Below are 16,301 nucleotides of genomic sequence, written 5' to 3' on the forward strand. Positions count from 1 at the left end.
AGGTGGGACACCCTTTTAGGTATCGGAAAGGCATCAGGGTGCACCGGGACCTCTAGGAATTTGTCCATCTTGCACAATTCTTCTGGAATGACCAAAGAGTCACAATCATCCAGTGTAGTTAGCACCTCCTTAAGTAATGCGCGGAGATGCTCTAACTTAAATTTAAACGTCACAGCATCAGGTTCTGCCTGTTGAGAAATTCTTCCTGAATCAGAAAGTTCTCCCTCCGACAAACCCTCCCTCACTGCCACTTCTGACTGGTGTGAGGGTATGACAGATAAATTATCGTCAGCGCCTTCTTGCTCCACTGTATTTAAAACTGAGCAATCACGCTTTCTTTGAAATGCTGGCATTTTGGATAAGATATTAGCTATGGAATTATCCATTACTGCCGTTAATTGTTGCATAGTAACAAGCATTGGCGCGCTAGATGTACTAGGGGTCGCCTGCGCGGGCATAACTGGTATTGAAACAGAAGGAGAGGATGAAGAACTATCCCCACTACCTTCATTTGAGGAATCATCTTGGGCAACCTTATTAAATGTGACAGTACTGTCCTTACTTTGTCTGGACGCCATGGCACAATTATCACAAACATTTGAAGGGGGGACCACCTTGGCCTCCATACATACAGAACATGTTCTATCTGAAGGTACAGACATGTTAGACAGGCTTAAACAGGCTAATAATGCAAAAAAAACATTTTTAAACAAAACCGTTACTGTCTCTTTAAATGTTAAACAGAGCACACTTTATTTCTGAATATGTGAAAAACTATGAAGGAAATATCCAATCTTTACCAAATTTTCACCACAGTGTCTTAATGCTTTTAAAGTATTGCACCCCAAGCTTTTAACCCCTTAAATGAGGAAACCGGAGCCGTTTAATCAATTAGCAATTTTAACCCCACTACAGTCCCAGCCACAGCGTTTGCTGCGACTTCACCTGTCCTTGGGGGATATACGATACCAAATCAAGCCTTCCAGGAACGTTTTCAATGATCACCAGACCCTCTCACATGCAGCTGCATGCACTGCATCCAAAAGAAACTGAAATTATGGCGCGAAAATGAGGCTCTGCCTACTATAGTGAAAGGCCCTTCCTGACTGAGAAGGTGTCTAAACGACTGCCTGGCGCCTAAAAACGTTCCCAAACACTAAAAGTTTAGAAAATCACTTCAAACTTCATAAAAAACTTAAATAAAGCAATCGATTTAGCCCACAAGAGTGTCAACCAGTGTATAGCCCATAATAAGCCTTCATTCTGTTAAGAGTTTAAGAAAATGGCTTACCGATCCCCAAGAGGGAAAATGACAGTCTTCTAGCATTACACAGTCTTGTTAGAAAATGGACTAGTCATACCTTGAGCAGAAAGGTCTGCAAACTGTTCCCCCCAACTGAAGTTCTCTGGGCTCAACAGTCCTGTGTCTGTGTGGGAACAGCAATTGATTTTAGTTACTGCTGCTAAAATCATACTCCTCCTTTAACCTCTTAAGGACATATGACGGAATTTTTCCGTCATAAAACAATTGAGCAAACAGAAAGCTGTGTCCTTAAAGGGTTAAACAGAACTCTTCATCCCTTTCTGTTTTAGAGTAAATAGTACAAACCGGCACTATTTTAAAATAACAAACTCTTGATAGAAGAATAAAAAAACTACAACTAAACACCACATACTCTTCACCATCTCCGTGGAGATGCTACTTGTTCAGAGCGGCAAAGAGAATGACTGGGGGGCGGAGCCTGAGGAGGGGCTATATGGGCAGCTTTTGCTGTGCTCTTTGCCATTTCCTGTTGGGGAAGAGAATATTCCCACAAGTAATGGATGACGCCGTGGACCGGACACACCAATGTTGGAGAAATTGAAGCACCACAAACTAATAATACATGTTTAGGCAAATTTTAGTAACTTGACATGATGCTTGTGAAAAGGTACAAGTAAAAAGGAGTCTAGTAAGTGGATGGTAGACACAAATTGACCCTCATGCACTAAAGGAAGTAAAATGTGAATTGTCCACAACTTGAAGTGAGCACTTTCAGGGATTTATTCAAAGTTCTGACATCCAAGATAGGCCGAAAGGCAGCTTCTTTCTTTGGTACTATAAAGAGATTGGAATAAAATCCATGGTTCAGCCAAGGCTGGGACAAATCACTCTTATAGATTCTAGATCTTCCACACAAGCAAAAAAAGTTTGACCTTTAGAGAATCATGAGCAACACAAGACAGAAGAAATCTTCCCTTGATTTAAAGCTTATTCAATACCTCTGAGAAATTATTTCCAAAACCCAAGGATCCAGAATTCAATCAATCTGCCCCTTCCAGAACCTGGACTGGAATTTGAGGCCATACCTTCATAAGGAGCAGGCCTGCTTGGCTTTAGACCAGAAAAGATTGGGTTCCAAGAAGTTTTGGCAGTACCAGATAGCTAGGTAGAGAAAAAAAGAAACCTTGTGTACTGCTGAGAAGAATGTAAAAGTACTGAGGGCCTATGTTTACCCAAATAGTTTTTTTATCTTTTGGTCAGAAAGCTCCCTTACCTTTAATGACTGGCAATAAATTGTACCCAATCCTGGGCCAAACATGATATAACACTGAAAGGGAAGGCATATTAATACTTGTCTTGCAATAGCAGTACTCTTCACATTAATGCATCTCATCTCAACTGCTGCATCGCATACAACAAGGTTTTCAGTCCTTACAACTTTTCAGAACCTATATCTGGTAAAGCTAAAAATTGCTAACACCAGACTGCAGTAGCTGCAGCTATACAAGCTACACCACAAAAGTTTACAGAAGGGAGAGGAAATAGTTTTAAACTTTGTGGACTGAATAAAGGGGACACCTGATTTATTACATTTCTTAGAAACTAGATCAGAAACAAGGAAGGTAGAAAACTGGGGTCCTCCTTAAATAATTTATCAATTCTTTTAACCGGTATCTTGCCCAAAGTGGGAAAATCATTCACTTCCAAAGCAATTAGAACCACCTAAAATAGAACATGAATATTGTTGGTTCCTGCCTATACCTTTGGACAGTTTCATTCTTTCCTTTCTACAATATTGGTTCTTGTGTGACTATGTATTAACTGGCTTAAGCAGAAAGGGTAAGGTTGTATATGGGGGTATCCAGTTCCCTTCAGGCTTCTGGGAAACACTGCGACCTACTACAATAGTCCCAGGGTATATACCAGTATATGTATGTGGTTCATTTTCAAAGATTAAGTTTTAATTAATTTAATATAACTCTAGTTTTGTGTTGGTTCATCTAAATGTGTGTTCAACCTATTTACATTTCTGGACATGGATTAATAAAGAAAGTTCTGCAAATATGAAGTCCCCTATCATTATTTCTTCATTAAATCTAGAAAACAATAAATACCCTTCATGATAATGTATTTATTTATTTTTAATATTTAGAGGTTATATTTAAATTATTTGTTCAAATAATTGAAATCTAGTACAACATAGACTAAAAGTATTTTACATGCTACCAAGTTGGGATGAAACCACAGGTATCAACTAGCAGATATATACCAACACAACTAATGTATTGATGTATTGTGGTAGATTCATACAAGAGTAATAGTGTTTTTTTTTTTTGTTTGTTTGTTTGTTTTAAGTCCTATTAAAAGAAAAAAGAAATCAAAAGAAACATATAGCAGAAAAAAAATGTTTATTACATTTTATAATATAAACCAAAAATGTACTCTGATAAAAATTATATATATTAATAGATACATGCCCAGCAGAAATAAAAAAAAAAGTCATAATCTATTTTGGAAACAAGTGCAAATGAAAAATTTAAGACAATTTTAAAATCAGTTTGCCAATGATGCAAACTGAATAGACGCAGAACAGTTTACAAAGACTTTTATAAGCAAAATAATAATTTTTTTAATTAATTTTTAATAATTTTTAAAAAAGTCAAGATTGATCTTAAAAACAGTCATGTAATTTAAGTAACGAGTCATATACAGTTATGGATGGAGTGTAAAATATAAATTAAATTCTACCCTTATGAAATGGGGTTGCTCAGTAAAGTTGTCATCAAGAAATTCTGATCCAGCTACAAAACAAACTATTGAAATGTTTGTTGTTACTACCAGTTTTAATGTTTAGACTTGGAACAGAAATTGACCCACATAATGTTAAATAACGTGTCAGTAGTTCAGTTGCAAACAATAAATAAAATAAAAAATATTTATGTACGTTCTAATAGTAACAGGGCAAAAAGAATATTTATTGACCTATGCAACAAATTACAATTTAACAAATATTGTATCTGCAAGCACAAAGTAAATCACTTTCTTTAGATCACAAAGGATGCTAAAGTCAAAGAATACAGTGCATAATGTGGGGAAAGACACTGTATAATTTATAATGTAGAGGTAATAAAAACAAATAAATATTACACAAAGTTATTTAATAAAGAAAGCTTCCGTGCAGGACAGTTTAAAAAAATCCAAATTGCATGTCAGTTTAGGCTTTTCTAGTAAGTAGCTATGACTCTCAGCTGGTACAGTAGTCCAAGTGAGCGAGTAACTCTCTGTGTTGGCTTGTGGGATACACTGCACTGCATTTAGGACACTCTAAGAAACTTTCATCCAGATGACTTGAACGTCTTGGCGACGGTAATTGTTCTCTCATAGACAGTTGGTCTTCAAAGGCTCTTTGCAAGTTACTGGACAATTCAGTGTAGCTGAACTCAGAAAGGTGTTGCTAAAATTGAATAGAGAGCTTTAAGCACAAATAAATCAACTATACAAACTTTCACCTATGTTTATAATTCATACTGGAATTCTTTGCTTACTAATAGTACTAACAATGGATTCATTTATTCAAGTTATCATTTTGCTGTATTGTTCCCAAAAGCAGGTACATTTATACCAATGCAAGTGATAAAACATGTATCTGCATGCAGTTGTTCAAGAGGAGAAATTATGCATAACAAAATGGTTCATACTTCAGAAAGGCAACTAAAGTGCATTTCAGTGACTATATATACACAGGTATCCCTCAGTTTACGCCGGGGTTAGGTTCCAGAAGGAATGGTTGTAAATCGAAACCGTTGTAAATTGAAAACCCAGTTTATAATGTAAGTTATTGGGAAGTGAGGGAGTAAAGGTTCCATGCCCCTCTTAAAATTGTCATAAGTAACGCCTAATACATTCTTTTTAAAGCTTTGAAATGAAGACTTTAAATGCTAAACAGCATTATAAACCTAATAAAATCACACAACACAGAATATATAATTAAACTAAGTTAAATGAACAAAAACATTTGCTATACATCATTATAAACCTAATAAAATAATCACACAACACAGACGTTACTTGCATTTTTCTGCAAATAATTGTTTCTATGTATTCCAATCTGGACTGATTTATAGACAGGAAGATCTTCTTCCTATGAAAGCTGCTCGATAGCTCAGGTCTAGTTATACCAATTTTAGCTTGCTTGGCTTGCATATCTTTGCTGCAACACAACACAAGCGGACAGCTCCACATACTGGCTATTTTAATCAATGCACTGCTTCTCAATGCTTTTCAATAGCAGTCACATGACTGGAAAAAAAAAAAGGTTGTTATTCTGAAACGGTGCAAATTGAACTGTTGTAAACCGAGGGCCACGTGTGTGTGTGTGTGTGTGTGTGTGTGTGTGTGTGTGTGTGTGTGTGTGTGTATGTATGTATGTATGTATGTATGTATGTATTTATATATATATATATATATATATATATATATATACATATATACACATACATACACACAAACATACACATACACACGTAAATATATATATATATATATATATATATATATATATATATACACACACACATACACACATACATACATACACACACATACAGTTGTATGCAAAAGTTTAGGCACAAAATGTAATACAAATACTAGGTCTATACTTGATATTAAGATGTTACGACAATATCTGTACAGAAATGACAAATACTCCCCCTCTGGATGGACCGCTGCCTTCTATCAGTCTCTCCCAAAAGACTGTTACAGAAGTATACGTAGTAGATATAGAGGCACAGATCCTGTAATATTCTGATTCGATACTCCAACAAATAAATAAATTTGTTTACAAAACAAACATTTATTAAAACATATAAAATAGCTCTATAAAGTAGCTCTACGCGTTTCAACGATAAACTCGTCTTTCTCAAGAGCAATTTAAAACAGCAATTTAAAAAATGAAAGATGCTCATATTTCATTTTAAAATTGCTCTCGAGAAAGACGAGTTTATCATTGAAACGCGTAGAGCTACTTTATAGAGCTATTTTATATGTTTTAATAAATGCTTGTTTTGTAAACAAATATTTGTCTGCTGCCTGTTGGAATTGCGATACTATCATTACAGCCATTGTGTGAGGAGCTGGATTCCGAAAATTTCAGAGTGAGTATACTGCACATTATTTACACTGGTGTATATAACATATTTCAGTGAAAGCTTTATCATCTGCAGTTACGCTAAACATCCGGGGGACTAGACAGAAGGTCCATTCTCTATTGATTTCTTGCCCTTTAAAGTTGATGAAGTTGGACTTTCGGAGTAAGTATACTGCACTAATTATTTGGTGTTGATCTACACAAATCAAAGCTGAGCTTTTTCTTCTCCAGTTTAAATTGGGAACCACGGTTTATTGGAGTATCGAATCAGAATATTACATGATCTGCGCCTCTATATACACTACGTATAGAAAAGTTTAGGCACCCCTGACAATTTCCATGATTTTCATTTATAAATAATTAGGTGTTTGGATCAGCAATTTCATTTTGATCTATCAAATAACTGAAGGACACAGTAATATTTCAGTAGTGAAAAAAGGTTTATTGGATTAACAGAAAATGTGCAATATGCATCAAAACAAAATTAGACAGGTGCATAAATTTGGGCACCCCAACAGAAATATTGCATCAATATTTAGTAGAGCCTCCTTTAGCAGAAATAACAGCCTCTAGATGATTCTGGATGAAGGTATTTTGGACCATTCCTCCTTGCAAAACATCTCTAGTTCAGTTAGCTTTGATGGTTGCCAAGCATGGACAGCCCGCTTCAAATCACCCCACAGATTTTCAATGATATTCAGGTCTGGGGACTGGGATGGCCATTCCAGAACATTGTACTTGTTACATAAATACCAGAGTAGATTTTGAACAATGTTTTGGGTCGTCTTGTTGAAATATTCAGCCCCGGCATAACTTCAACTTTGTGACTGATTCCTCAACATTATTCTCAAGTATCTGCTGATATTGAGTGTAATCCATGCCACCCTCTACTTAAACAAGATTCCCAGTACCAGCACTGGCCACACAGTCCCATAGCATGATGGAACATCCCCCAAATTTTACTGTGGGTAGCAAGTGTTTGTCTTGGAAAGCAGTGTTCTTTTACCGCCATGCATAATGCCCCTTGTTATGACCGAATAACTCAATCTTTGTTTTATCAGTCCACAGCACCTTCTTCCAAAATGAAGCTGGCTTGTCCAAATGTGTGTTTGCATACCTCAAGCGACTCTGTTTGTGGAGTATGTGAAGAAAAGGCTTCTTCCGCATCACTCTCCAATACAGCTTCTCCTTGTGCAAAGTGCGCTGAATTGTTGAACGATGCACAGTGACACCATCTGCAGCGAGATGATGTTGTAGGTCTATGAAAGTGGTCTGTGGGCTGTTTTTGACCGTTCTCACCATCCTTTGCCTCTCCGATATTATACTTGGCCTGCCACTTCTGGCCTTAACTAGCACTGTGCCTGTGGTCTTCCATTTCCTCACTATGTTCCTCACAGTGGACAGCTTAAATCTCTGCAATAGCTTTTTGTAGCCTTCCCCTAAACTATAAATATTGAACAATCTTTGTTTTCAGGTCATTTGAGAGTTATTTTGAGGCCCCCACATTGCCACTCTTCAGAGGAGAGTCAAAGAGAACAACAACTTGCAATTGGCCACCTTAAATACCTTTTCTCATGATTGGATGCACCTGCCTATGAAGTTCAAGGCTTAATGGGCTCACCAAACCAATTGTGTGTTCCAATTAATCAGTGCTAGGTAGTTACAGATATTCAAATCAACAAAATAAGGGTGCCCAAAATGTATGCACCTGTCTAATTTCGTTTTGATGCATATTGCACAGTTTCTGTTAATCAAAATAAACCTAATTTCACTACTGAAATATAACTGTGTCCTTCAGTTATTTGATAGATCAAAATGAAATTGCTGATCCAAACACTATATATATATATATATATATATATATATATATATATATATATATATATATATATATATATATATATATATATATACACACATATACACACACACACACATATATATATATACACATATATATATATATATACACATATATATATATATATATACATACATATATATATATATACATACATACATACATACACACACACACACACACACACACACATTATGCACCTTAGCAACACAATTATTTCCCGTTTATTTTCGTGTGAATGGTTCAATTATTCATTTTGTATGATTTTTAAAATAAATACATTTAAAAAAGTTCACAATGAAAATCGTACCTCCTTCTTATTCGAAAATGCAGTATACCCCTTAGCTAGACACCCTGTTTTCAGAGTAATAAGTGGCTTTAAATAATTCCAACAGGGAATTATAAGTAATGGCGAACATTCTTAAAGAATCTTACCAGCCCAGAGCCCTTTAGATCATTGAGCCATTGTGGAGATATAAAGCATACACTGTATTTATGTTGAAGGGGGAAAGGCTACATCTTGCCGGATGGGGGGCAGTTGAAAAACTAAACTATATTTCATGTTAAAGGGATATTAAAACACCTCAAGATATTAATATAAATTGTTTAATTACATGTAGTAAAAAGACTTTGTAATATACTTTATTTATTTTGTTCTCCTTTCCTGTAATTTAATTCTGAATATTGTGGGCTTTCCAATTCATGTTAAACATGGAAGTGCAGACACAGATATATTCCACACAGTTATTGGTTGCACACTCTAGTAAAGCCATTTATAACCATTCCTAATTGGCCTCAGCAGAAAAGGTAACCTATGTAACAATATGGCAACGCCCACTCCTTTATGGAGAATAAGTTTACCCTTATTTGTTTTTAATATTTAAACAACTAATATAATATTTAAAAATACATATACAAATTGTTCTCAGGCTAATCTTTGCTCTGAATACATCAGCATTCAAGCAATGATTTATTTAGTGTGTAATGTCCCTTTAAATAACATGAGTCGATAAAAAAAAAAATTTGCAACATACTTAGTTTTAACATACATTTTATGGCGATGTAAATTGAGGTCAAAGGGACAGTCTACACCTTAGATTGCGCTGCAAATAGCCTCCTGCACCTTCTCTATATTATGCAGCAGGAATGGTAAAAAAGCTATTTTAAAATGACTATTGTTTCTGGCCACTTTGAAATGGCTGTCAAGTCCTGCTCGCTGATGACATTACAATCTAGGCTGCATATGGCGTCTAATTACAAAAGGTTTGATTCAACAGACTGTCAATGTAATTCAGCAGAGGTCCTAGATGTAGCCCAGATTGTGATATCATCAGTGACTTCTGCATTATAAATTACAGAGTCTATTATTAATTGCATATAAATGTATTAGAAATGCACAGAGATACAAGTGCTTTTAAATTTAAAAGGGATACTAAACCAAAATAATTTTTTTCATGATTCAGATAGAACATGCAATTTTAAGCAACATTCTAATTTATTCCTATTATCAATTTTTCTTTGTTCTCTTGCTATCTTTAGTGAAAAAGCAGGAATGTAAAGAGTCGGTGTTCTGTCAAGAACTACAATTGCTTAAAAACTCCAATCTGACGTCACTTCCGGTAAGTCTTCTACGTTAATATCTGTTTTGCCAATGTCTGGGGGGCGCACCGCCGATTCTCTTGCATACATCACAAGTAAACCTTGGGGAATGAGGCTTACAAGGGGGGCTTGGCCCCCCTTGAACCCCCCATGCAGAGACAAAATTGATATAGTGTAGATAGGCAATTACAGTGCCCATCTGATTGGTTGCGAGTCCTGTCACTCACTGTATACGGACCAATCAGAGGTATGGATTCACCGGAAGTGACGTCAGATTGGAGTTTTCGATGTATTGGAGTTCTCGATAGAACACCATTTTAGGTTCAGCACCCTGGATAACACTTGCTTATTGGTGGCTAAATTTAGCCGCCAATAAAACAAGCGTAACCCAGTTTGCTTAAAATTGCATGCTCTATCTGAATCATTAAAGAAAAAAAATTGGGGTTTAGTATCCCTTTAAAATGCATTTGTGCAATATTGCTGCATTTCTCCATTTAAAAGCTATCCATATTACAGTATATAACTGCAATATGTGCACATAATCAGCTGTCAGTCTGGCTGTAGGGTGTATGTATTTACTGCCTGTGTATGCTCCATGTCCAAGTACCAAAAAAAAGTGTATCCAAAACTACTACTAAACATATTTTAAAAGCACTACTGTGCATTCCAAAATAACGCTTAGAAACTTTTAACACAAATAAATTTGTGACCTAAGATTTTTCAAAAACTGTTTAATTATTATAGAATTAACTTAATGATTTCAGATCATATAGTATTCAGGCAAATAAAATGTTTTGTAATATTAATATTACTATTTCTGATATTGCAAATAAAAATGTTTTGTAACACAACTATTACTGATAATACAGAAATTAAGAAACTTCACGTCTCTATTTTATCGCCATCTTCTGCTACACAAAGCACTTTTAGATGTCATATGTTACATTTAAGTGATAGCAAACTGTCCCCTTTATATAAACAGATCAGAAGTGTTAGCAATATTTTAGATGGAGTTTAAAGGGGCAGTCTAGACAAAATTAAAAACTTTCATGATTCAGATAGGGCATGCAATTTTAAACAAGTTTCTAATTTACTTTTATCATCAAATTTGCTTTGTTCTCTTGGCATTTTGTTGAAAGTTAAACCTAGGAAGGCTCATATGTTAATTTCAAAACCCTTGAAGGCCGCTTCTTATCTCAGTGCATTTTGACAGTTTTTCACAGCTAGACAGCGCTAGTTCATGTGTGCCATATAGATAACATTATGTTCACTCCTGTAGAGTTACTTACAATTCAGCACCAATTGGTTGAAATACAAGTCTGTCAAAAGAACTGAAATAAGGGGGCAGTCTTACTAGATACAAAGTAATCACAAAGGTAAAAAGTCCACTTCAAAAGTAAAACATTTTTGCGAGCTAACGGTTTGAACTGTTCTCCAAGCGCCGATAAGAGAACAGTTCAAACTGTTAGCTTGCAAAAATAAAATTACTTTTGAAGTGGGCGGCTGTGCATTTGAATTTCAGCGTTTTATTAAAAAACAAAATTATGCTTACCAAATAATTTCCTTTCCATCTCTATAGTAGGAGAAAATATCAGGGTATAAAAGGTGCCAGAAGAATAACAAAAATTGAGGTTGTCCAAAGGAGAAACCGGGCGTGGGACGTGAACTCTCGTCATACAGATGGAAAGGAAATTATCTGGTAAGCATAGTTTATATGTTTTCCATCTTAATATGAGGAGAGTCCACGGCTTCATTCCTTACTTGTGGGAAACATATACCCAAGCTCTAAAGGACACTGAATGAAAACGGGAGGATAAAAAAGAAGCGGACCCTAATCTGATGGCACCACAGCCTGTAAAACCTTTCTCCCAAAAGCTTCTTTAGCCGAAGCAAAAACGGTGAATTTGTAAAACTTGAAAAAGTATGTAAGGAGGACCAGGTAGCCGCCCTACAAATCTGCTCCATGGAGGCCTCATTTTTGAAGGCCGAAGAAGAAGCCACAGCTCTAGTTGAATGAGCCGTATTCCTCTGAGGAGGCTTGTGTCCTGCTGTTTCATACGCTAAGCAGATGATGCTCCTCAACAAGAAAGATAGGGAAATGAAAGAAGGCTTCTGCTCTCTGCGCTTCCCAGAAAAGACAACAAACAAACCCGAAGTCTGTCGAAAACCTTTTGTAGCCTGAAGACAGAATTTCAAAGCCCGAACCACATCCAAATTATGAAGCAATTGCTCCTTCGAAGGAGGAGGATTAGGACACAAGGAAGGAACCACGATCTCCTGATTGATGTTGCGATCAGACACAACCTTAGGGAGAAAACCCAACCCAGTGCGAAGAACAGCCTTATCAGCATGAAAAACTAGGTAAGGAGGCTAACATTGCAAGGCCGCCAACTCAGAGACTCTGGGTGCCGAAGCAATAGCCAATAGAAAAATAAACCATTCCAAGACAGTAGCTTGATGTCAATCAAATGCATGGGCTCAAACTTAGTACTCTGCAAAACCTTAAGAACCGAGTTCAAACTCCAAGGAGGAGCGGAATGTCTAAACACAGGCCTGATTCTAGACAGAGCCTGAACAAAAAAGACTGGATATCAGGAAGCTCAGCGAGCCTCTTGTGTAACACCGATAGAGCCGAAATCTTTCCCTTTAAGGAGCTATCAGCAAGTCCCTTCTCCAAACAGTCTTGGAGAAAGGAAATAATCCTGGATACCCTGACCTTATGCCAGGGGAACCCCCGTTCTTCACACCAGAATAAGTAGGTCCTCCACACCTTATGATAGATGCGATGGGTGACTGGCTTTCTAGCTTGAAAGAGGGTATCAATCACCCTCTCAAAAAAAAACCTCTTGGCTAGGACTTAGAATTCAATCTCAACGCAGTCAGCCTCAGAGAATCTAGATTTTGATGAACAAAGAGACCCTGTACCAGTAGATACCTGCGACAAGGTAACCTCCATGGAGGAGATGATATCCCCACTAGGTCCGCAGACCACATCCTTTGCGGCCACGATGGAGCAATTAGAATAGTCTAAGCTTGCTCCTGCTTGATGCGGGCCACTACCCAAGGTAGAAGTGGTAACGGTGGAAAAATGTAATCTAGATTGAACCCCCCAAGGCACTGCTAAGGCATCTATAAGCTCTGCCTGGGGATCCCTGGACCGCGACCCGTATCTGGGTAGCTTGGTACTGAGTCTGGACCCCATGAAATCTATCTCCGACGTCCACCATCTTTTGCAAATCTCTGCAAACACCTCGGGATGGAGAGATCATTCCCCCAGATTGTCAGGGTTTTTTCCCTGTTTTGTTTGCCATGTGCTGCTGGCAGCCATTTTACTCACCTCTCTTGCTGACTATGGTGCATTGTGGGGGATGCTGCTCATTTCCTGCACTTCCTTTTATGGCCATACTGGTGTGCATCATCCGTGTGAGACAGGATGCAGTCTCAGAATTGTGATGTCATCACTTATTATTTAAAGGGCCTCTGTTCAGTATGCTTTTCCTTTGCGTTGTCTCAGACCTGTTTGTGAGAGTGCCTGTGTATTACCTGGCTGTCTGACGTCTTTCCTGGTTCCTGATCCCTGGCTTGTTCCTGACTCTGCTGTTTTCCTTGTTCCCGATTCCGGCTCGTCTCACTATTCGCTTTGGCTCCTGACTCGGCTTGTCTGACTTCCAGCTCTGGTTTTGACTCCTGGCTTGTTATTTGACTTGTGGAGTTTTTATTATTTTTTTCTATTAATAAAAGGTGTGATTATTTTTGCACTTCTCGCCTCAGTCTGATTCCTGGCACCCTGACACAGATGAAACAATTGTCTGCTGAGAAAGTCCGCTTCCCAGTTGTCCACACCCGCAATGTGGATTGCTGATAGCGAGCAGTTGTGGGCCTCCGCCCAATCCAGAATCCGAGATGTTTCCCTCATGGCTAGGGAACTTCTAGTTCCCCCTGATGGTTAATGTAAGCCACCGAGGTTTTCCGATTGGAATCTGATAAACTGGGACGAATCCAGAAGAGGCCAAGCCTTCAGAGCATTAAAGATTGCTCAAATTTCCAAAATGTTGATGGGGAGAATAGATTCCTCCCGAGTCCACCAGCCCTGTGCCTTCATGGCACCCCAAACAGCTGCCCATCCTGATAGACTTGCGTCCGTAGTCACAATCTCCCAGGATGGTCTCAAGAAGGATGTCCCCTGGGACAGGCGATCTGGACAGAGCCACCAAGAGAGCAATTCTCGATTGGTTGTCCAGAGAAATCTGTTGGGATAGATCCGACTGATTGCCGCCCCATTGCCTCAGCATGAACAACTGCAGAGGTCTGAGATGGAACTTGGCAAATGGGATGATATCTATGCTGGACACCATGAGCCCAATTACCTCCATACACCGGGCCACAGATGCCTTAAGGAGGTCTGGAGGACAAGACAATTGGAAGTAATTTTGCAACGTCTCTGGTCTGTAAGAAATATCTTCATTGAAACGGAATCTATTATCGTGCCCAGGAATTCCACTCTGGTACTGGGAACCAGAGAACTCTTTCCTAAGTTTATCTTCCATCCATGAGATTGAAGAAGAGCTTTTAAATGGTTTTCTGCCAGCCGGCAGGTCGGAGCTTGGACCAAAATGTCTTCCAAATAGGGTGCTACTAAAATACCTCTGGATCTTGCCACCGCAAGCAGAGCCCCCAGAACCTTCGTAAAGCCTCTTGGAGCAGTAGCTAGACCAAAGGGAAGAGCTACAAACTGGAAGTGCTGATCCAGAAAAGCGAATCTTAAGAACTTGACGTGATCGTTGTGTATTGACACATGAAAGTAAGCAACCTTCAAGTCTATAGTGGTCATGAACTGTCCCTTTTGAACTAATGGCAGAATAAACCTTATCGTCTCCATCTTAATTAATGGCACCAACAGAAACTTGTTTAAGCACTTTCGGACCAGAAATCGGGCGAAACGTACCCTCCTTCTTTGGGACCACAAAAAAGTTTGAGTAGTATCCCAGCCCTCTCTCTCTGCTAGAGGTACTGGTACAATGACTCCTTGGGAGGAGAGATCCCTCATTTACCCTAGAAAGACATCTTGTTTTTCTGGTCTTGAAGACAGGTTTGATGAGAGGAATCTGCCCCTGGGTGAATGAGATTTGAAACCTATCCTGTAACCCTGGGCAATGACCTCCAGAACCCAAGGGTCTTGCACGTCTCCCAGCCAAGCCTCCACAAAGAGAGATAGTCTGCCCCCAACACGATCCAGTGACTGATCGCCCCTTCATGATGATTTTGTCTCGGCGGGCTTCTTGTTCTGCTTGGATTTGTTCCAAGATTGAGATGGTTTCCAAGTTCCCTTGGACTGATCGGGTTTCACTGAAGGCTGCTTGTGTTTGGACATATCCGAAAGAAAGGGACAAAAATTAGGACCCTGTCCTTTAGCTTTATTCTTCTTATCCTGCATTAAGAAGGCAACCTTGCCCCCAGTGATCATGGATATGATAGCGTCCAGTCCTGGACCGAAAAGAACCTTCCTATTAAATGGAAGGGAAAATAATCTAGATTTCGAAAGTCATGTCAGCAGACCAAGACTTCAACCATAGAGCCCTAAGGGCTAGAACAGAAAAGCCTGATGTCTTGGCATTCAAGCAGATAATCTGCATATTTGCATCACAAATAAACTAATTAGCTACCCTCAAAGCCTTAATTCTTTCCTGGATTTCATTGAGGGTGTTTCCACCTCGATCATCTCTGACAGAGAATCACACCAATAGGTAGCGGCTACAGCCACCGCAGGAACCGCCGCTGCAGGCTGAACTAAAAATCCTGTGTGCTGAAACATCTTTCTTAACAGAGTTTCTTGCTTCTTATCCATGGACTCCTTAAATGACGAATTATCCCTCAAGCGGGATAGTGGTGTGCTTAGCAAGCGTGGAGATAGCTCCATCCACCTTAGGGACAGATCCCCATAACTCAAATTGGGAGTCAGGAACAATTTCTTAAAAGGGAGAAGGATCAAAGTCTTTCCCATTCATTCTTAATGATATTTGCCATCTTTATGGGAACCGGGAAAGTTTGTGCCACCACCCTGTCCTCATAAACCTTATCAAGCTTAGAAATAGAAGGTTCCTCTGTAACTTAGGTTCTGGAACCTCTAACGTAGCCAACACCTCCTTTAACAGAAAGCGTAAGTGCTCTATCCGAAATCTAAAGTCTGGTTCCTCTGCAGCCAGAGGCCTAGAGGCAGCCAATTCCGACCCAGAAAGAGCCTCCTCTGAAGAATCAGAGGCGTCATCAGCGGATAATCTAGTATCAGATAAATCCAACAAGTTAGTAGATGACCCCTGGTAAGGATAGCAGCATTTAACCTTTTGCTTGCACTTAGCAGGGCAAGGTAAAGCACTAAAGGCCACAGACACTGCAGTTTGCAACTGTTCAGTAAAGTCTGGCGATAACAGGGC

The 16,301-nt window shown here is 38.6% G+C and overlaps 1 protein-coding gene across 1 annotated transcript in view; it reads right to left on the reverse strand.

The window, feature by feature from the left end:
* Positions 1 to 3,655: 3,655 nt before the first annotated feature.
* CEP55 (centrosomal protein 55) overlaps positions 3,656 to 16,301 on the reverse strand; it is a 135,384-nt gene continuing 122,738 nt past the window's right edge. Inside the window, exon 8 of the mRNA XM_053692917.1 lies at positions 3,656 to 4,718. Coding sequence (XP_053548892.1) covers positions 4,509 to 4,718 — 210 coding nt within the window. The 3' untranslated portion in view covers positions 3,656 to 4,508. The remainder of the gene's footprint in view (positions 4,719 to 16,301) is intronic.

The sequence above is a fragment of the Bombina bombina genome, chromosome 9 (genome assembly GCF_027579735.1).
Source record: "Bombina bombina isolate aBomBom1 chromosome 9, aBomBom1.pri, whole genome shotgun sequence".
Classification (NCBI taxonomy): Eukaryota; Metazoa; Chordata; class Amphibia; order Anura; family Bombinatoridae; genus Bombina; species Bombina bombina.